The 21,839-nt window shown below is 38.6% G+C and overlaps 1 protein-coding gene across 10 annotated transcripts in view; it reads right to left on the reverse strand.

The window, feature by feature from the left end:
* nrxn3a (neurexin 3a) overlaps positions 1 to 20,473 on the reverse strand; it is a 271,016-nt gene extending 250,543 nt beyond the window's left edge. For all 10 annotated transcript variants that reach the window (XR_013800086.1, XR_013800087.1, XM_079633503.1 and 7 more), the window contains exons 1-5: positions 20,231 to 20,473; positions 14,538 to 15,717; positions 9,571 to 9,588; positions 8,808 to 8,837; positions 8,576 to 8,587 (exon numbers count right to left, since the gene is read on the reverse strand). Coding sequence is in view for 8 of the 10 variants with exons in the window: in XM_079633503.1 (XP_079489629.1) it covers positions 8,576 to 8,587; positions 8,808 to 8,837; positions 9,571 to 9,588; positions 14,538 to 15,234 (757 nt within the window). In the remaining 2 variants the exon portion in view is untranslated. The remainder of the gene's footprint in view (positions 1 to 8,575; positions 8,588 to 8,807; positions 8,838 to 9,570; positions 9,589 to 14,537; positions 15,718 to 20,230) is intronic.
* Between the last annotated feature and the right edge of the window lie 1,366 nt (positions 20,474 to 21,839).

Below are 21,839 nucleotides of genomic sequence, written 5' to 3' on the forward strand. Positions count from 1 at the left end.
TTAAAGAGTGATTGTGGGAATGAAAGCCCTTTGCTGTCTCCAAGTAATGAGGATCAATAGGTGCATGTTCAAATGTTCATTTCTGCCAACTTCTAACAACGCATTCACAACTTGGCACTGTATGACCTCTGTGCAGATCCAGATATCTACACACGGAGACTTGCATATAAACTCTGATTATCCCAAAACAGATTTTATCATGGCTGATTAACAATAAATATTGCCTTGACCCTTGTAACTGAGATCTCCAAAAAAAAAAAAAAATACAGTAGAATAAATGCATTGTGCTATTTAAGATATTTTTATATTTGTGATATTTCATCAAAAGCATACATATCAAAATATCAAAGAAAACATGCTGAAAAAAATCTATAAGCTTATGTGCAAAATAAATAAGGTTACATCTTTCCATTTTTTTGTTCTACTAGAACTCCATTAAATATGGCCCAGTCTTATTTTTGTCAGTGTCATAAAGACAAGTTGTGTCATTTCTGAATCAATTTCCATTACTGAAACATGACATTTTCAAATGACAAATAACAGACCAATGCCATTCACTCACAATGTGAAAAAAATCTTATTATTGCCTGAAGAGCAACATTTTCAAAAAGATGTAACCGAGTGATTGAGATGTCTCAAAAAAGAGTGAGAGGTAATATCTTAAAAACACTCTGTTCACTCTGAAAATAGCTGGAAAGAAGAGAATATAATATGAAATTTAAAAAAAGACTGATTCAAGCATTCACATCTGTTAATTCTGTTCTCCATTCAACCCTGTCTGTGATGCAAAACAGAGAGGTTAAATCTTAGGGTGTATTCACACCTGCCTTGTTTGGATCCCCCCCTTGGTGCAGATCTTTTGGGCAGGTGTGAATACAGCGATCGCACTCGGGTGCGGACCAAACAACCGAACCGAGACCCAGCTGAAGAGACTCTGGTACGGTTCGTTTACGGTGTGAACATGAATCGACCCAATTGCAGAAAGCTCTGCACCTTTTTTTGACAGGGTCAGATTTTTACTATGTAATTTGGGGTGATGAAACGGATCGCAGTTGATCTGATCCGTACGGACCAGCTGTCCCACTGTTCGGCACGCATGTGATTCGCGGATTAACTACTAAATTTAACCATCATAGACTGAACGTTTATCATTTGGACGTGTTTTGTCTTGGCAATTTACACATTCAAACAATTTTAAACGCAAAGAAGAGGCGAAAATCGGGACTCGCGCATTATCTGTGACCACAGCCGCACATGCACGCAGAGAGAGAGAGAGAGAGAGAGAGAGAGAGAGAGAGAGAGAGAGAGAGAGAGAGAGAGAGAGAGAGGAACGCGTTAGGCTTAATTATTAATTTATGTACCGAAATTAGACTTTGTAACTTTGATATTTCGTATATATCTCTGCTTGTAATTTGTGTATTTGTTCTTATTTTATTACTGACTGTTCACTTGTTTTTAATAATGTTACAACTTTATCAGTGAAGAGCATGTTCTCTCTGCCGCAACCATCTTGCAGCACATCTTCGTCTTTGCAAAATCCTAATTACAACATTGTATAGATGACATTGTATCACATGATGCTATAACACCAAATCAGCTGATAACACCAAATCAGTAAAAGAATAAAAATTTCACTACGAAAAATCTCCATAAATTGCCTGTTTTTGCACTTCCTGCTTTTCCCTGCTTGAGAATGTCTGTCCAATGAATGGATGACTTTAGCACACAAGTGGTTTTGTTTACAAATTTTGGTTCACTTGCAAAAATGGCAATGTGAAAGCGAACCACACCAAACAAAAAAAATCAACATTGTATTTGGTCCGGACCAAATCAAGTGAACTAGCGGACTCTCCTGGTGTGAAAACACCCTTACTAATTGAAGTGGTTTTAAATAAGCAGTGCTTTTTGCAAATGTGCCTTCTACCTCTGCATGTATGATGAGATCGGACAAAAATATCTTGCATCCATAAGTCAGAATACATAGACACACAAACAAATTTAAGCAATAAGCCATTCAAGGTTGTGCACTGCATTGACTTTACCATGGGTAAGGGACTGGCAAGTGAAGTGGAGTGCTCAAAACCCCCTTAAAAATAACAAAATCACTGTAACACACAACCCAGAGTGTTTTTTGTTTAAGATTTAATTTATAACAGGACACAAATAAGTAATAATGTAACTATTTATATCATTATTGTTCATTTTTATAAGTAAAAAAGTAAAATAATAAATGTAGAACTTGCTTTTACAACAAGCATGCAAACCTCTAATCTGCAAACCAGCTTGTGAGAGTGGCTTTTAACCCACACAATCTGTGTTCATCTGATTGATTACTTGGTATTCTTTTCATTATGACATGATTACCCATTTGAACAAATAATTAACAGTTTTTTGTTCACCGGGAAACATCCGAGCTGGTCTGTCACGATTTGAGTGGTCGCCTTGTTCTCTTGTTTTGTCAGGGACAAAGGACCGCCACAAGCCAGTTGGACGGGAGGACAATAATCACATTTAGCCATAATCAAATGGCACTTGTTCCCTCTAGGGACCAGAAAGGAAATCGTTGTGTACAGTAGCTTAATATGTCAGGTGTGACTCAGGGAAATTGGAGGCAATTATGGCCATAACTGCATTCAGATGGGTGGACTCGGGGGGTTGGAGTAAGCCTTCATTTTTTGTTTGTTTGTGTGTGTGTGTGTGTGTGTATCGGGTGTGATTGATGTTCTTTTCGGTGTTACCCTGAAAAGAGCCTTTGGGAGTTGGAAATAGAGGGCTGTGGGGAGGGGGACGACGAGTTCTGTTGTCTCGGTTACAGCGTGTGGAGAGGGGGGAAATCACAGAGGGGGAGGTGATGAGGCTATTCTGTTTGAGGACACCCTGTGTGGCTGGGCCTGATTACACAAGAGAAGCCATCGCTCTCTGATCAGCAGACAGTCGGCAAGGTGGCTCAATCAGGCTTTCCTAAGAGCTCTTCCTGCACTGATGAGGCCTGAGGGGTCTTCAGTGAATGACAAAAAAAAAAAAAAAAAAAAAAGACAATACAAATTATGGACAACATGAAATGCATAACACGGCTCTGAAAGTAACATCCGACCGGCGTGTTTCCTAACATATTTGTACCTAAAAGATGAATCATGCATTTGTATCTCTCCGCCAAAAACACATTCAGTATTTGCTTGAAGACAACACTCTAACCTACTATTAATTAAGAAGGCAATCGTGATCCATTTTAAATGAACATTTAGGCTGCGTTTGTGCCATTAAAAAGGAGAGTAAACTGCAGATCAATGGAAGGGGAATTCTGGTTAAACAGGTTTGTTCTGTGAGTGCCAGGGAGACAAAGTGACCGAGGGATTAGTAGAGCAAATGGAATTACAGGCATCCCAAACATGTGATAAGGATTTCATTATCTGGCTCTCACACACACACCATGTGTCACCTCACTGTCAGGAAGGCCTGCCTTCAGATGTGTGGTAACGGAGAACGGTGTCATAAAAACACTCCACTCAGAGGAACAGGGTGGCAGAGCCCTTTGTACTGCAGCAAACAAGGTGTAAACGTGAGAAATCACATTAGGATGCTTCATTCCAAATGCGGTCAGAGAAGTTGCTTCAGTTTGGTTTGGACAGGAAAGGTTGAGTTTAGTTTTGGACGGTAACGTAAAAGAGCATTAAAAAAAAAGAAAGAAAATGGAAGAAAACTAAAGAAAAAGAAAAATTATGTTTAATAAAGAATAAGAAAATCCTGAAAAAAGAAAAGAAAAGATAAGAAAAAAATAATTTTATTTATTTTTTATTATTTATTTTGTTTGGAGAAAGAGTAAGCTGATCAGTCCCTACCTTCTCAAGGTTAGGAAGCTGGGTACATAATGGAATCAAATCTGATTAGATAATTAGCATAGCATTTGCATAATGGCACTTCAATTCATTACCTTGCATGCGAGTTCATCAGCATAGCGTGAGCTACAGTGTTTCCACTCCCCTCTGTCCTGTAACAAAGCTCAGACTCTCCATTGCCATCCAAAAAGGTCAACTCATTTTCTGCCTCCTGTACCAACTAATATCTATCAAAGACTCGCACACTTGCGGAATGACTTCAGAAATCTCTGGGTGGTCTGGAGCAGAGCCACAGTAACCAATCTGACCGCTGTGCAAAGATGGCAATATTTGCAGACTTGTATTGATTTAAGTTCATTAAAATTACTATTTTGCAAATGATTTAAGATGATAAAGAGGAACAGGTGAAACAGACTGCAGTGTGTGAGAGGTATTATGACAAAAACAAGAACTATAAATTAGAATATCCATTTACTAAAAAGCTAATGAAAATCTCTACAGCTCAGACAAAGCAAAGACAGGTAAAATACATACTATCGAGACTTCTGCAACAGCCTTCTGTTTTTCAGATTTTTCTCCTGAAAAATGACCTATAGAAATACATTTCTGTCTCCTCTAGGTTCACAGAAAGATCTCCACGATCTCAGAAATGAGAATATATTTGTTTCGATATAAACTCAACTATATCTCATTAAATATTATACATAGCTATATACAGTACTTCAACATAAAAAAGCAAACTTTGAGCAAAATGGAAACTTCTCCTTGTGAGATTTAAAGACCCTAATCTCACATATTGGGCCCTATTTTAACGATCTGAAACGCAAGTATCAAACGCGAAACGCAAGTAACTTTGTGGGCGGATCCCTTGCGCCCGACGCAAATCTAAAAGGGGTTGGTCTGAAGTTGCTTCATTATTCATAGGTGTGGTTTGGGCGTAACGTGAAATAAACCAATCAGAGCGTCCTTTCACATTCCCTTTAAGAGCAGGCGCGCTTGTTCCATGGCGGATTGTTATTATAACGGCGGATTTGCCAGGCGAACGCTAGCAGCGATTCACAGCCGAGGAGACCGACGTTCTCGTTAGGGCCGTAAAAGACAGAGAAGTGACAATGTACGGGGATGGGAGAAACCCATAATGAGCTGCCAGTACTTTTTCTGTTATTTTACGGACTTATTTCTTAGAGTGCACCCAAATTAGCTTCGGTTAAACAGGCGTATAATAATTTGGGTAAATGTGTAAGCTAGATTTATGCCTATTTTTTTCACATCTTCATGGACACAACAATGATTTCCCTCGTCTGTTAATATTTTTCCTTGTAATAATGTATGATTTGCAAAAATGAAAACTGCTGCGTCTGTTTAGATTAGAGAATCAAAGTGTATGCTTGTGTATGCCACTGTCTTTAGACTAGGTTTTTCCTGGTCAGTGGCGGAATTGTTTTTTGAAACTGCAAAATAGCACCAGGGAACGTTTGCGCCGGAACACGTCTCCTCTTTTCGCTGAACCGCCCCCGGGAGCGCAAGTTCATTCCCTAACTTACCGACGTGTGTCTGTGGAGGGAAAAGTCTGCTGTGCGTGGGTGCAAAATAGGATTGATACATGTGTCGGTGTACAAAGTCAATTGCGCTGGGTGCAAGATAGGGCCCATGGGGTTACACATGAGATCTCAACAAAATCCCAATCTATTACAAATTTGCACTCAATAACATTAAATATTCTATGCTATGCAATTCACATTAATTTGACATATTTCAATGAAACATAAATGAGAACTCATCTACAGCTTCAGAAAAGATCTTAATAAATGTCACAAACTGTGCTCAAATTTTCCAAGATAAGTCTGTTCTATACCTCAACACACTTTTTTTAGACGAAATTATCTAAGCTTGACATTCATATTCAATTTATAGCTCAGTACTTTTCTGTAACAATTGTCTTATTTGTCTATTTGTAGAATTCATAGACAAAGCTGATACTTCAAATAGATTTAAATGAGAACTCTGTTTATGCTTCCCAAGCTATGAAAGTACAACCTCTGAACACCAAAATGTTCCTCTGTTCTTGTTATAATGTTAATTAGAAGTGGTAGTGTTTTTAACTTTTAATCTAATGTTACTGCTCCAAATCTTTAGGTTGTAAAGTCAAATATTTTGTGAATAGTCACCGCTGTGGATAGCAATTTTCACAATACACTGGTTTAAACTTATTGCATTTATAAAAGAGTACTGCATAATAAAAATACATGGTGCATTTTATTGTCGTGTTTAATATAAACACGACAAAGTATATTGATTTGAATGAATAAAAGTGATTAAAGCTGGCGTGAAATTAAAATTTTAATTCACCAATCTATTTATATCCTCGCTTTTCCAAAGGCATGTTATCTTATATACACCAAAATGTTCCTCTGGGAAAATAAAGTTACATCACAGATAAACTAACAGATAGAAATAAAGAGAAGACTCAAAAACAATGACAGACAGGAAGTCCCTATAGACCCTTCTTCATCTTTGTCCTCTGACTTTCTGTTGTTTTCTGACATATGCCTGTGCCAGAGAGAAGAACAGTGCGCAGACTGATATGATTGACTTCAGACGGGTGCCGAGGAATGGCGTCCGAGTGCCTTGAGATACGCAGACATGAGCGACAAGCCCTGGGCTACCCAAAAACAGCTGCTGCCTCTCACTTCCTTCCTCTACGATATTTCAGACACAACACTGTCAAACATTACAAAGCACTACAATTAGGAATCTTCCTGAGGTTTAACTGGAAGAGGTTTCTGAGGAAATGATAAAAAAAAGGAAAAAAAAAAGAGGAACATTCCGAGATTCACGAGCAGTACAAACTCGCTCGGCGGTGACAGGTGAAAGAGATGCGGCGATGGAAACAAATGCAGATAAATAAACATTTCGTAGTATCGTTCGGCATAGCCGAGAAGCAAATGGGCTCCTAAATGGAAGCCCTTGTCATCTTAACTTGGGCGTACAGCCAGGCTGATTTGTAATAATGTCCCCCCGTCTAGCAGAGGGATTTAACGCAAGGAGGTAGCAGAGAGACAGTGTCGAAGACAGCGCTACAATACAACTGCTTTTGATGCGACTCAGGCGAATACGTGCTAATGCATCTGACTGGCTATATACTGTATTGTCTGTCTGCCAGGTTCTTGCTGACTGGGCTCTGACTTAGCACTTAAATTGGGTTGAGGGAAGAAACTAGGTTGGCAAAAGGATTTGCAGCATATGCCTGGATTAATTTTAGTTCATATCAGCATTCATGCAATAAAGACCACACCCTTTATACTGATGGATTTCTAATGTCAAATGACAGGTGTTTTCACCAGCAAATTCTGCATTCCCTAGTGATCCCAAAAAGTGTTAATTCACATTTATTCATTTAGCAGACACTTTTATCTAAAGAGACTTCCAAATTAGAAATATTACCAAACAATTTGCCCTAACGCCAACATAATTCATAGTATACAATGTCAGGTTAAAACAAAATAAAGAAACAAAGAAGACACGAATAGTAGTCCAGAAGTGCATCATCAACTTTGTGTTTTGTCTCTTTACTTTTGCTACCAAAACTTAACATACACAGAATATCTTTGTGTCTGTGACATTAAAAAAAACTAGGCTAAACCTTTTCCATTCCTCATGGCAATCAAAAAAGGTTCCTTTCTGCAAATTAGACTTTTACAATTACTTTCATAACAACTGTAAACTATTCTGAAGTCCACATGAACCGTAATAAATTTAGATCATTTTGTCTGCTCGACAAATCAATTAGATCTGCATTCATCCAAAAATGCTACTGTAACCAATCAAAATATTTAAAATGTAATGTTTTAAAGCTGAAAAAAAGTCTTACATTTAGCCTATTATGTTTTCATAATTGACCACTGCAATTGGTCAATCATTAAACAAGCATTCTCAGGTTTTCAGTTTCACACATGCTGCTCCAATAAAGCAAACCAACTCTGCAGCTAAATGTCCACACCGTTATCTCTATTGTGAAAACTCTGAAAGCAGACAGAAACATCCAGCAAATCACCCTAAACACAGGAAACTTATAAATAAGTCAATTAAAATGTCCTGAAAAAAAATCCAGTGCAATCCAGGCCTATTCTATATGACGAATGAAGTTATTTGTCCCCTCCGAGACATGCTGAAATATTGGTTTGGGTGAGACAAAGGGATGACATGTGGTTCAACAGCGTTCCACAGGGATGCTCAGCCCAGCAGCAAGTCAGGGCTAAATCGAGCCCATCTACAAACCTCACTAGAGAAGCCAGCTATGACATGACATGACAGCGCACATGCACTGCCAGAATGAAATATCACAGTTTTTTATTTCCAAAACAAAACACAAAGCGGAAGTCATTGTGGCACCTGACTGAACACAAACACAGCACTTCTCAAAATTCCACATGAAAGATCCAAACCACAACAAAAACTGACATATTAAGCATTATTCATGGTCTCGGCAAGATAAACTAAGCATTTTTAGCAGCTGATACAAATATCCATTGGTTATAAGAGCACCAGGGAGGTAGACTCTACAGTTCAGACCACTCAGTCAGAATACCTTTGGTGTATTTGCCTTCAATTAACACTCATTTAATTATACTCTTGTTTCAGTCGCCCATGGTGAGCAGCTATTAGCAAAAAAAAAAAGAACTAAAAACAAGGATGTAAACACAAGAGAGCACAACTTGAGGTAGAAAACGGTTCTGTACCTTTGCCCTTGGCTTGAGAAAGGAGACGAAACGCAACAGAGAGATGAGAGTATCCACAGAAGGAAAGCATGGAGAGATACGAAGAAACGGTCAAAGATCAGTCCACATCTATGCATTCAAGGTTCAGAATAACAGTTTAGCTCATTCAATGCACAGCAATTCAGTCAATTCAGGCATGCAACATATAAGCACATCACAACAGAGTGAATAACAGTGAAAGGGTATGGCATACCTTGATCCGCCATCATCATGTGTGCAAAACCTTTGAGGAACAGAGAAAGTCACAGAAAGAGAAGAACATCTTTAGGTGTGTATCAGAGCATACAGTGACCTGACCTGACCTCACATCTTGGCAGAAGAAAAAAGGATTGGACTTTGTGATCTTGTTAAATTAGTAATTAGAAGTGGTAGTATGAAGTAATTACAAGTGGTAGCATTTTGTTTTGTTTTTTTATCTAATGTGACAGCTAATTTTTTTTAGGTTGTAAAGGGACCTTGAGAAATAAATAAATAAAGTATTTTGTGAATATTGTGGATTGCTATTTTCACATTACACTGCCTCAAACTAATAGTAGTACTGCATTAAACTAGTACTGCATAATAAAAATACATGGTGCATTTTATTTGATGTTCAATATAAACATGGTAAAGTATATAGATTTTAATGAATAATGTAGTGAATAAAGTTGAAATTCACTAATCTATTTGTATCATCTATATTCCAAATCCATGGTATCTTATTTGTAAAACATTTGTTTTCTTTTTGATAATCATAAAATGGAAGGGGATATCTGTCACTACTACGGTTTCATTGCGTCTTTAAGTATTTTTCATAATGGTAACTTTACTGGGAACACAGCAATCATTTTAAGCATATTTGAAAATCGCTACGTTTGTTACTATACATTTGAATACTGTTTGCACTGTACATCAATAATGCCTTCACTGCCTGTAAAAGACAATTCAATACAACTTAAAGGATATTATCAACTTACCTGGGATAATGTTGGCCTCTGATGGTGTTGCAGCAAAGAAGCCACAATGGAAAATAGAAAAAAGAGAAGAGAGACATTGCAGCCATTAGACCCCACTCATATTATCTTTGCATGAAAACTATCATGCAAACTCTGACACACCTGCCAGCATGCACCGAGCAGACATCTGCCCTGTGCATGTACACAGAAACCCTTAAATGCCCATTGCATTCATTCATCCATCCATCCATCCACCCTCTTCTTCTCCCTGGGAAATGAGAAGGAGGGGGGATCAGATCTATGGTGTATGAAACACCATGACACATCAACATCTAAGAGGTCTAGTCCATCTTCCATGTCTTGCACACACTCCCAAAACCCACATCCACGCCTGGGCCATAAATCCAAACAGGCAACGGGGCCTGTTCCCTTTAGAGAGGGTTGTGGATTTATGAGACGCTGATGTTTGTCTAAAGCACTGTTCCATACTCAGAGCCCACATTTACTCTCATTGTAGACACACACTCTCTCTCTCTCTTTGTCACAGGCCACCTTTAGCACTGAAGCACTGGGCTGACTCATTTCATTATTGCACTCTGGTCGTCTCCCAAACCAAAGGGCATCCAACACTGATAAACGGGTATTGCAATGCTCTGTGTGACGAAAAACAGCTAATCTAAGATTTTTCTAATCTGTTCTGGCAATAGGGATGGTTCATGATAATCCGAACATCCAACTACTCGATTAGTGAGGTCAGCGATTTTTGAAAGCTTTCATATTTTAAGCAGTGGTGCTTTTTATTATGCTGTGCATTAGCTGTTAAACACGGTAAAACCCTTCTAAAACAGCCATTGTGTAGCATTTATGCTCAAATATATATATTTTATATATATATATATGTTAAGAATTTTATAAAATAAAATATAAAAGAAGACATTTTAAGGTATATTTCAAAATACTGTTTTATTTATTAGCCTATTATTTAGCTTTCAGCTAACTCTGAGATTATTCCAATGAATAATTTCATATGATTCTAAAGAATTACAGATTTTTGCAGTTGATATTTTTAGTACTAGGCACAGCCAGGCCAAAGAACCAATTTATCTGTTGCCAGTGCACACAAACTGCAGCTAATACAGGAAATTAAGGGAAACCTGATGGGGTCTGCCTCCATTAAATGCTTTTAGTGCGGAGTAATTACAGCTACATTAGACATTCATTTAGTCCTGTATGTGTTGATGTCTGTACTGACTGAAAATGCAATATGTCATCTCTCATGGTCACTCATTTTCGGGACACGTTCCAATGTGTAAGCGTGTCTGTCTGCCGTGCTTGTTAAAGGCTGGTACAGAACATTAAGTCCTCTGATGAGATGCATTAACCTGGTGGGGAAAGTATTAGGATGTGATTTGAGAGCAGAGAATGCAGAGTTACACTCAGCATGAGAGTGCCATGGTGACTTGATTGATGTGTTCAGCTCTTGAATTGACCTATACTGAAGTTCTGATGTCTGGCTGGAATACAATCGTCTGCATGCACTGTCAGCCTTCTTCTACGATGACCTAGTTTCTCAGAAACAGTGGTGAGACAAAAATGTATGTATAGTTGTGGCACATCAACAAGTGAATGATTACTTTAATCTGGATTTACACCAAATTTTGATTAAATCAATGATGATAAAATAAAATGAATATATTATTATTTTATTTTATTTTTTTGCGAATAAAGTGAAAATGTTATATGTTATAGTATACCTCTTACACACAACAAACACCACTATTTAAACATAACTTCTGATGGGAGGGGAATTAAAGGATAATTCCGGTATTTAACACCTTGAGTCTAAATTGTAGTTTGTTTTGGATGAACAAGAGTGGTGGACAACATTTTTTTGACAATGGTTCCTCTCTCGAGTTTTTGACTATAAAAGAATTGGCCATGGACCCATTTAACATTGGAGTCAATAGGCATGTCCGAAAATGTCATTAAAACAGCCAATAATGTTCGTTTACAAAACTGTTAAACTCACCGAGTGGTTAGTGGTGTTCGTTGATGATTATAAACAATATATCGTCGCAATATATGATTCCAATCCGTTTATTTTGCTATAGTGGAACTATTTTTTCAACAATGGGATTTTACAAAATGACGAATAAAACACGACAGAAACTGTATTTCGCAACACTTTTTGGTTCTGGAACATCAACTAACATCACTAATCACTCGGTGAGTTGCACAGTTTTGAAAACTAATGTTAAAGGTTGTTTTAATGACATTTTCGGACATGCCCATTGACTCCAATGTTAAATGGGTCCATGGCCAATTATTTTATAGTCAAAAACTCGAGAGAGGAACCATTGTCAAAAAAATGTTGTCCACCACTCTTGTTCATCCAAAACAAACTACAATATAGACTCAAGGTGTTAAATACCGGAATTATCCTTTAAAATAGATACTAAAGTTAATTTCTATTTACTAGCCTAATTACATAAGTCCCATATCAACCTTGACCAGTTTAACAATACAAGGATAGACATGAAACTGCTCTTTTAATTCGTTCAAACTAATAATTTAAAATTGCATGTAGTAAACTGCTCTTGAACTTGAAGGTTACATTGAAAACATACATTTTAATATTACCTAGACGTTAAATATTGATGTTAAATTCACTATTGTTTTATATAGAATTTCTCAATAGTTTTTAAGTAGCCTATTTAATGCAATTATATCAGAAGTAACTGTAATTAACTTACAGAAAAATTTAGAGTAATCCCTTACTTTACTTTTTCAAGGGAAAATTAAAACGCATTACACCCAATACTGGTGTAAACCTTAAAAAAGTAACTACGGTCTACATATCCTCTTGATCCACTTTTTTATTTATTTTTGCTTTGTTTACATTAAAAAACACACAGAGATTTGTAAAGAGTGGCCAGCTTAAACATAAACCTCAGCGTACCAATTCAGAGACCATCCACATGGGAAGACAGATTGAGTGTTTGTGTTGCTGCCAAATGTTTATTATTCTAATCCGCCAAAAGATTACGCGCTTTCGCAAATGATGTAGCGCTGTGGCTATCACGATTTTCACAGAGCGAGGAACATACGCCACGGCAACGCAAAACAGTTCTGAGGCCATTTTAGCCATCTGGCCATCGAGAGGAGTGTCAGATTGTTGTTGCCGCTGCTATGGCAATTGGATACAGTCAAACGCGCGTAAAGCTAATGCTTAACACTTCAGACCAGCTTTGCCATATGGCTCTGACCTGATATTTATTACCCGCATACAGATGTTTCCAAAGCCTGAAGACACAAGATTAAGATGGAATTAAGATTGCTCAGTGGGTTTTCGTAATGTTGTTATCAAACACTGATGGCACACATTAATGTGCACAGGTTTTGATTTGGATTTGTAAGAGATGCTAGTGGAGAAAGTTCAGCTGTCGTCTAACAAACTGCTCGGCAGTAAAGGCTGCCCCTGTGCTCCGATATAAATGGCGTCCAAAAAAAAAAGGTGTATTTATTCTTTTATGATTGGCTGAACTGATTCCCAGCATTCAAAGCCATCAAAGCTGCTTTTACGTCTGGCTTTAGCCCCTATCAGTGGACTGCAGGACCCAGCCAGCCAAACAAGATGGAGAGGAACAACGGCTGTAAATCAAGCCCAAAACTCTGTACTCTTTACAGCCTATAAATCTAACCCTAGTGCCCAGTCTTCTACACATACCCCTTTCTCTCATTTTCTCTCTCTTGCGCTCTGAAAGAGGCTGTGCAAGCATACATACACATTCGGTTCTATATAAAATGCCTGAGTACACAGATAGCATCCTGACTTTTTAATCACATTCGGTAATTGTGTCATTAAGGAGAGAATCACAGGAGAGGTTGTGTCTACAATGAGGGTAACAACTCATAGGGCTCAGAGCACCGATCACCGATCAATCACCCAGCTTAAACACTTCAATCGCAAAGGGAAAAAAGTTTAGGCCTAATCAAGACATTCGTTTTTGTAATTGTTTTCTTGCTAAAATTCATAATTTTCTAATTCATATTGCTACAACTTGCAATTAAGAGGATATGTTTAAAACAAAAATTATAAAGGAATGTGAAAAAAAACAACAACAACTAATGTGTAATGTGTCATTACCATCAGGAAACATGATTCATGAAGAACACAAAAGTTGTGATTTTCTTCTGTGGTACAGTATAACGTACAATTTGTTTAGTTATGATTATACTTAGTAGCCTATATAGAAAAATGTGTACAAACCAGAAGATCCATATATTTATATACTAGCATATTCTTTAAAGAATTATAAGACGGTCATAAAATTCTTTCTCTCTGAAAACCAGTAATGACGCTATAAAGAACTGCAATTGACTATTATAGGCAATATAAATAGGCAATTATCCCCCATCTCTGATTCATTCTCTGTTGAAGAGGTGCAACAACAAAACCCAGAGCTGTGAAATGGCCTCCTCAAATCCCCAGAGAAACTAAAATGGCCACTTCAGAAAAACAACCAAGGGGATCTGAAAAGGCACCTTAACATCCTAACACCCCACCTCCTCAGCCGGGCATGATTAACACACACACACTCACACACAAAACGCTTGCCAGAGACAAACAGCTTAGTGCTTTACAGAGGTAAAAACGCTAGTAGTGCATTTCAATGGCATTCGCTTTCAATTGACTGTATGAAACGGTGGGGGAACAGAGGAGGCTGATCGAGAGAAAAAAAAAATCACAGCACAAAACACCTGCAAATGCATAGAACAGGGCAGCTTTCATGAGACAAGCTAAGAGATGGCATTAACCTGGACCTGAGAGTCATACTTCAGTAGCATGAAACGGCAGAGGATGAAGGAAACATTCACATTACAGCAGTACAGACTGACAATTTCGAGTAGGGGGCCGTTACATTGATTGTATGCAAGTCAATAGTGCATCTGCTGTATTATCAAACTGTAAATATAAACCATTTTACCTTCGCTGCAGAATCGGCCAACATATTCTGTCTTAGAACAATCGCAAAGTGGTTCCCCATCCACAACGGAGCATGTCCCTCCGTTCTCACATGGGTTCTCCGTGCAGATCCCCTCTATGTCCATGCGGACCCTCTGGCTGCTTAGTAGAATAGGTTCCTTGCTATTGTACTTCAGTTCCCTGATAATTCCCTTAAATGGCGGAAGATCCTTCACTGTCGGGAGAGTGAGCACAGAAATGCGAATATCTTGAGGGACTCCGCCCAGGAAGAGGTCACTAACGATCTTCATGTACTGCCTCTGTGGCCGCACCTCACCCGATTTGATTACTCCGTCCAGACCCAGCACAGTTCTCAGGTTGTACCTGTTCAGGGTGGCAGAATGCCAGCTGCTGTCATTGACTCGCTTGTCCGATACGACTGTGGTCTCGGCGCAGTCGATGCTGAACTGCAACTGGAGCTTCCCTTCAACCACCATGAGTTGCAGGAAGTCGCAGAAGCCGCCATCGTCAAAGTACAGGATTAAGGCGGTGGACACGTCTGTTTTGAACTGGAAGCTGAGGTCACTTCTGGTGCTGGCGTCCCAGCGGAGATAGCGTGCCCACTGGCCTTGCGACCCTGTAAACTCGAGGCCCAAGCAGGGCCCAAGCACAGTACTGATCAACAGCTGCAGCTGGACTGGGAATCTGAAGAAATTCATTGTAAAAGTGCTGGAGATTTGGGGTTATTATCCTGAACAGAAGGAAATCATTGAATTTGCTTTGGTTCAAAGGTCAGTGTATCCAAAGTACATCCCACAGTATGCCCAGAGATGCTAGAGAAGAGGTGAGATCGTCAACGCAGCGACAAACAAAAAATATCCTAAAAGAGGTGAGGGACTTAGTAGGGAGAACAGTCTTAAATAACAGTCATAAGGCCAATGACATTGCACAAAAATCCAATCTCTGTCAGGCGACAATCAAAGTTTTTCTTCCTCGTTTCCTGGAACGGATCGACTTGAGAAGTCAAGCAGATGAGGTGCTGTGCGTCTGCTGAGGTGTGGTTTTCTTCTGGTATCTCCTCAGACCTCAATCATCCAGACAGGTCCTCCAGGTCGGACTCTTTCTGTATTTAGGGAAACCAGCACAGTCTGCATGATGCCTTGTGGGTAATGTAGTTCATTCGGTTACTCTGCCCCGTCTAGCTGTCAAAATAGAAAAGCATCAAATTACAAACGAATCCACATTGTCTCATTCTATCTAGTGTTTTTATACATAAAATAACGGAGTGTGTCTAGTGTGTATCTAGTGTGTTTTTATACATTTTATACATATGTTACTTAAGAAATGAATACAGTACACTTTCACAATTATAATCTTAAAAAGCTGCACTTGAATGAGTCATTGTTTTGCACTTATGTTAAATGCTACTCCTAATTAAAAGTTTATATTTTTAAAGGAAATTCCCCTAAAAGATCCTTCTGGTATCGGTCATCTAGTGTGTAAATGAACAGCATTATTCGCATGGCAGCTCCAGCTATCATTCAATAGCAGAGAGCCCATGTTTATCTGATGATGTGGAAAATTAAAAGGATTTTTGCAGGATGCACAATGCATGAAAACAATAATATGAATGTCTACACATTCCCATGACATATACTCTACATTTCACCTACGAGTCACCTAAACTAGTTCTACAAATATGTCATTATTTTGTTTAAAAAAATATTACATTTAGGTGTGGTCCTAAATTTTTAACAAAAATCTATTGCAGTGCATAAAAATGGCTTTCACGTTTTTTTTTTTTAAGGAACCTTGCATATTTCGATGCTGTAAAAAAAGGCAGAACATCAATGTTTATTTTACAGTTTAAAATGTTTTTAAATTATTAACACATCCTCAAGCACAAACAAAATGCCCTGTATTGTTCTACAAATGTGAGAGAAGCTCCCCATGCTGAGCTGACGTTTGGCCTTGAACCAACACAGATTAGCAGGACTTTTGTGAAGGCAAAACGCAACTCCAGCTCCTCTTAACGTGTCCCCTACGTGCATAAATGAATAGGCTCCAATTACATGGCAACATGCGAGGTGTAACCTAATAGTCATCTAATATTGCCCATGTCCTTGCCAGAGGCGTAGGCAGCAGGTACGGCAGGACAATAGTGCTACCAACCCACGCGATTCAACTGAGCCGAAACACAATGTATGCCGTCAGAGCTCTGCCTGCTGCAGCTGAAGAGGGGAAAAAGAGCAAGAGACTGCGTGCTTGTAACAGATACTCCACGTTGGCTCGCGCCCACACCACGAAATATGCTTGTGTGCTTTCTCTTTTTCTTTTTTTTTTTGTCGAGTGAGGGCTTGCGGAGAGGAGGAGAGAGGTGAAAAGGCTAAACTGAGCACATCATTGTCCTCATTGATATGTGATTGACATACTCCACTGGGAACGGCACACGACACCACAAAATAAAGCCCCTGCATTTGGATCCTGCTTAAAAAGTCGGTGAGTAGGAGAAGGAGGTGTAATGGTGGAAGAGGGGGGGGATGTTAATGACAGCAGGCCCACCCATTCATCAGACACACAAAGCTGGGTTTTACCACAGGTGCCTCAATTACGCTCTACCATTACACCAGAAGCGCTGCGACAAAATGTCCTCCAGTGCGCCCCGATGATATCATGGAGGCTTTGGGAGGAGGCGCACGCCATTTCAGCGAGCTCGGCTCCGTACGTGACACGGTTGCATTCGAGCATCCGCGTGGTAGAGCGGAGGTGTGGGCGAGGTAGAGCTGGGCCAAAATGGATGACATCAGCGTCCGGTGCTCTCCTCCTGGGCTGCCAGCCGGCGAAAGAGAGGCGTGAGGCTCTTACCTGGCCTCATCCAGCCTCCCCCCTGTGACCCAGAGTGGGCACGGGTACCACCAGCAACCCCCTAAACAACCCACTGCAGAGGAACAGCAACTTGTGAGCAGATTAAAGCGGGAGTGGTTCTGCAGCAGACGTTTATGGCATTACATCACCTTGCCTAAAACCACCATCCTTGTGCCAGTATTCATAATACACCCATAATAATCAAAACCAGAGGATTAGTAATGTGATTTATGACCAAATTCCACTGTGGTAAAGGTGTGGGGTGTGTGCATTATATAGGGCTCTGATCAAGACAGAGAGATCACGTCACACTGCGGTGTATTGGAAAGCCAGAGCACATTCGATGAGTGTTTTGGAGGCTGAGCATTACACAACGCCAATAGGAAATATTCTCTCTGCGACACAGACACAAAGGCGATTTGAAGGAATATTTTTTTTAAACATCAAAACGCGGCAGAACGATATTAGTTACAAATGGAAACAAACGTAGGCCTATGTATAGCCTACATGTTGCTTAAAAACACTAGGCTAAATATTGAGTAAACAAAATAATCTTTTTTTTTTTTTTTTAGATTTTATAGTCTATATAATACATTATGCGTTAATGTGTATTTTCAGTTTTAGAATTATCAATCTGTACTATTCCAATTCGTTTATCTCTATTTGAAAAATACCTCAGCAACATTTAGATAATCTTGGCTTGATATGTAAATGGAGATTATACACCCCACACCCGTGAGAACAAAACGATTAAAAAATAAAGGGAAACGAATATAAATGAAAACGTCCACACGTATTTTTTTAAAAGTTGTCTAACCATTTTATGTAGCCTATTGTAATAGCCTATATTTTATTAATATCATTTTAAATTATATATTTTTTAGTAAAAATTCGTTATGGAGTTGGCTATTAAAACTGAAATGCTTCTGTGCGCCAATATTTCGTTTTTAAAATAGCCTTTCGCTATACGTTTGACTGGTTTAAAGGGGTGCAGAATGTACACACACATGTGCTGTAATTCACTGAAATTACGCTTTCGATCCAAATTATTAGTGCACAAATCAATCACCTAAAATAATGCATGCCAGTCTCACAGATAAATGCGAACATGTATAAACACAACGGCAAAATGATTTACATTGTTGTGAAAGGGCTGCATTCTATTTCACACAAAAGAGGTCACAAAACACCACAGGGAGAAATTATACTTTAGGCTCATGGAGAAATTAAACACGCTCGAATAAATAAATGATGCATTATTTTAAATCAAACATACGTCTTCATTTTCATTTCTGTCAGCATGTGAAATAATGCGTCGATGAAAGTGTGTGTGACAAGGCCGCGCTCAAAGATAATCTACCCCGACAATTTCAATACAAATAGGCTAATGCCTGTGAGGATTTGTCAAAATTTCGGTGAACATTTTAAGACACAAATACAGTGTGCGTAGCCCAATTATCATCTAGACAAAAACATGAAATGTAGACTACTAAAAAGCAGAAACTTGAATAGCCTACCTTTAAAATGAGCGTGTGAGAGCGCGAGTGTGTGACGATGGATTATTACCAAAGTCTATTAAATTCCAGGAGATCTAAATGAGCCACTACAAATTGATGAGAACGAATTAAGATATTCTAATAATGCACTGGACTCACTTGAGCACTTCGAATCGACAAAAGAGCTGATTGCATTTCATATAGTCAAACGTGCCTAAAAAAAATCGTTTAAATGTCTTAACATTTCGATAATTGTGACATCAAGACAGACATTTCAAATAATTGATATGGCTTTGTGAATATTTGTAATCACTGCAACGTGTTAATACGTTAAAATAGTCGAATTATCTTTTTTAAAATATGGCCTACTTTTAATACATTGCCATGTTTAAATTCCCTGCACATTTTGTCTAAAAAAAAGAATAAATTGGTGCACTAATGCATCATAAAAGTAAAATGTAGGCTATTAGGCTAAGTAGCCTACACCACATGTGTGCATGTTAAAATAAAGCTAATCAAAATAAAAACTGAGTATTTTATAAAAACCTTTCATAGCCTACTCTAAAAATAAAAACGAAAAATGGATGCGCGTTCCTGTATTTGACCAGTCCATGTGTTAGGTGCATCCACAAGGATCCTGCAGTGGGCATGCGTGTTGTTGTTTATCCTGAGTGGCAGTTGAACATGGGCTCCACAGACACCTGAGAACTCTTATTCATTATTTACAGCTACTTTTACAGATTAAGAAAAACACAGGCTTCCTGAGACCAACGCGAGAAATTGTTTGCTACATGTTTACGGAGGAAAAGGCGTGTTTTTTCGTGATTACTACTATAATACAGGCCCATTGCCCAACTTAACAAGAATAAATGAAATATAGCCTAGGCTACTGTAGTGGCATATGTCAGGCAGCTGACAAAAACAGGGAATAGCTTACACGTTTATTTTTGTGTCTCGAAAACCAGTCAACTCTGACAGAAATATACTGTTTCCACATTGTGCTCTGTATTGAGGCTGACTGGCTATCCCCAAAAAAATAATAAATAGCCTACTCGTAAACGTATTTTTTAGAGTTCAAAACCTCTTTTCGTTTCCTGTGGGCCTAAATAATGATGCAAGTTAGTTTAATATTTGTATCGCGCTTCCCCGGGAAACAACGCGAATGTCTTTTATTTCGATTCAGTTCGCGCCACGTTCACTTAAATAAAAGTAAAATTCAAGAACAACGCGATTTACACTGTGAAAACAAGCCAACTTAGTGTGAATACTCGAAGTAAGTGATGAACTTATAACAACCCGGTGAGCTTTCCATCATTCCGTACCAAAAAAAAACACAAAAAAAAAACAGACTAACCTCAGTTTTCGTAAACATATCCAAAGCGTACAGTAATAATCCACATTACATTCCCAAAAGGCTCTATATGTGTGGTCCACTCCACTAAATAACGGTTTTAAATCGCGGTCTTGTGAGGATGTTGTGCCCGCGTGCACTTGTCTCTCGTTCCGTGCTCGCTTGCAGTTACAGAGAGCCGCGCGCTCAGAGAGATACTGTTGGACAATCACGAGATTTCCACACACGCGCCGCGCGACCCCGCCTTCCTCTTACTGCGAGGCTCGCGCCATTTAAAGGTGTAGTAAAATCTGAGAGGAAACTTCTTTTTGAAGCGATAGGTACATTAACATGTGGAAAGGGACACGCATGTTGTCGTGTTTGCTAACTGTGAGCATAATATGGCTCTCAATATGGCTCTCAGCCTGACTTTCACTCTCTCCCTCTCTGCATGCTCATGTCTGGAGGGTTTTAACTGCATATTATGCTCCCACAATGTACTCATGCTGGCGGTCAAGACAGAGATGGTGAGGTTGTTCCAGCACACATCTGTTTATATTATCCAATGTAGTCCGTGTATGTATGTGTGGTTCTTGGAATTCAGCCCACAAGGAAATCTGGATTTGCTCAGATAAGGAAATCTGCTTTCTAATACATTTGGACACCTTTGTAGATGGACTTATTTGTCTCTTTGTCTTACATTTATATATGATGTAATGTATATTCTTATTGGTCAATCATTACACCATCCCTTGTAAAATGCAGAATATAAAAACATGCAGAAAATAAAGCTGAAGAAGTTTTGTGAACTGAGATCATCTCCATGTTCATGACTCTTCTCATGGGAGATATAGATATAATCTAACACTAACTGTAGATCATCGCTGTCCCCTTGGAAATGTTCCTTCTAAAGATTACAGTCATTCTCTCCTCCGAAAGGGGCTGAAATAAATATAAAAATGAAAAGTAGCTTAGGTCTATTATTTCGCAACATTACCTGCAAATAATGCTTTGTGAGTGGTTTAATGTATGCGTATATGGTCATGTTTTGCCAGTTTCCAGTATTAAACTCAAAACACTAAACAGTTTTATAGTAGGACATTAGAACCAGACTTTGGCATTTGTGTCAAGAATATCTAAACAAAATAAAATCTAGTAATTTTATAAATCTACATGTGGTCTTTATGAATCCATATTTGAAGGGGTATAACTTTTCACCTTTGACCATTCAGCATTTAATAGATTTAAATATTTTTTTTCCACATCTATAAATCTGAATTTTTATAAAAAAAATTATCAATTTATAAATTATCAATTTTATCCTCTCACAAATAAAGGCAGATTTTTTCCCCCTTTAATAAAGCACTTTACGACCAAATAAAGACATTTGATATAGGGATCTATAAATCCATTGTACCAGAATCAATAAATTCATGAGTTTTTTTATGGTAAGCCGCTGTCCTTGGTGCTGAACTTTACCATAAACTCAACTGCTAAGCAAAAGCTGCACTTTGAACCAAGTGGGGGTTAAGTGTTCAGTGGAGATGTATTTTGACTTAAAGAGCTATTTTCCAGATAGTTTGCTACTTGGGACGCAAGTGAAATCAACACGCTAAAAGAAAAACTAACGTTG

This window comes from Phoxinus phoxinus, assembly GCF_949152265.1.
Source record: "Phoxinus phoxinus genome assembly, chromosome: 13".
Lineage (NCBI taxonomy): Eukaryota > Metazoa > Chordata > Actinopteri > Cypriniformes > Leuciscidae > Phoxinus > Phoxinus phoxinus.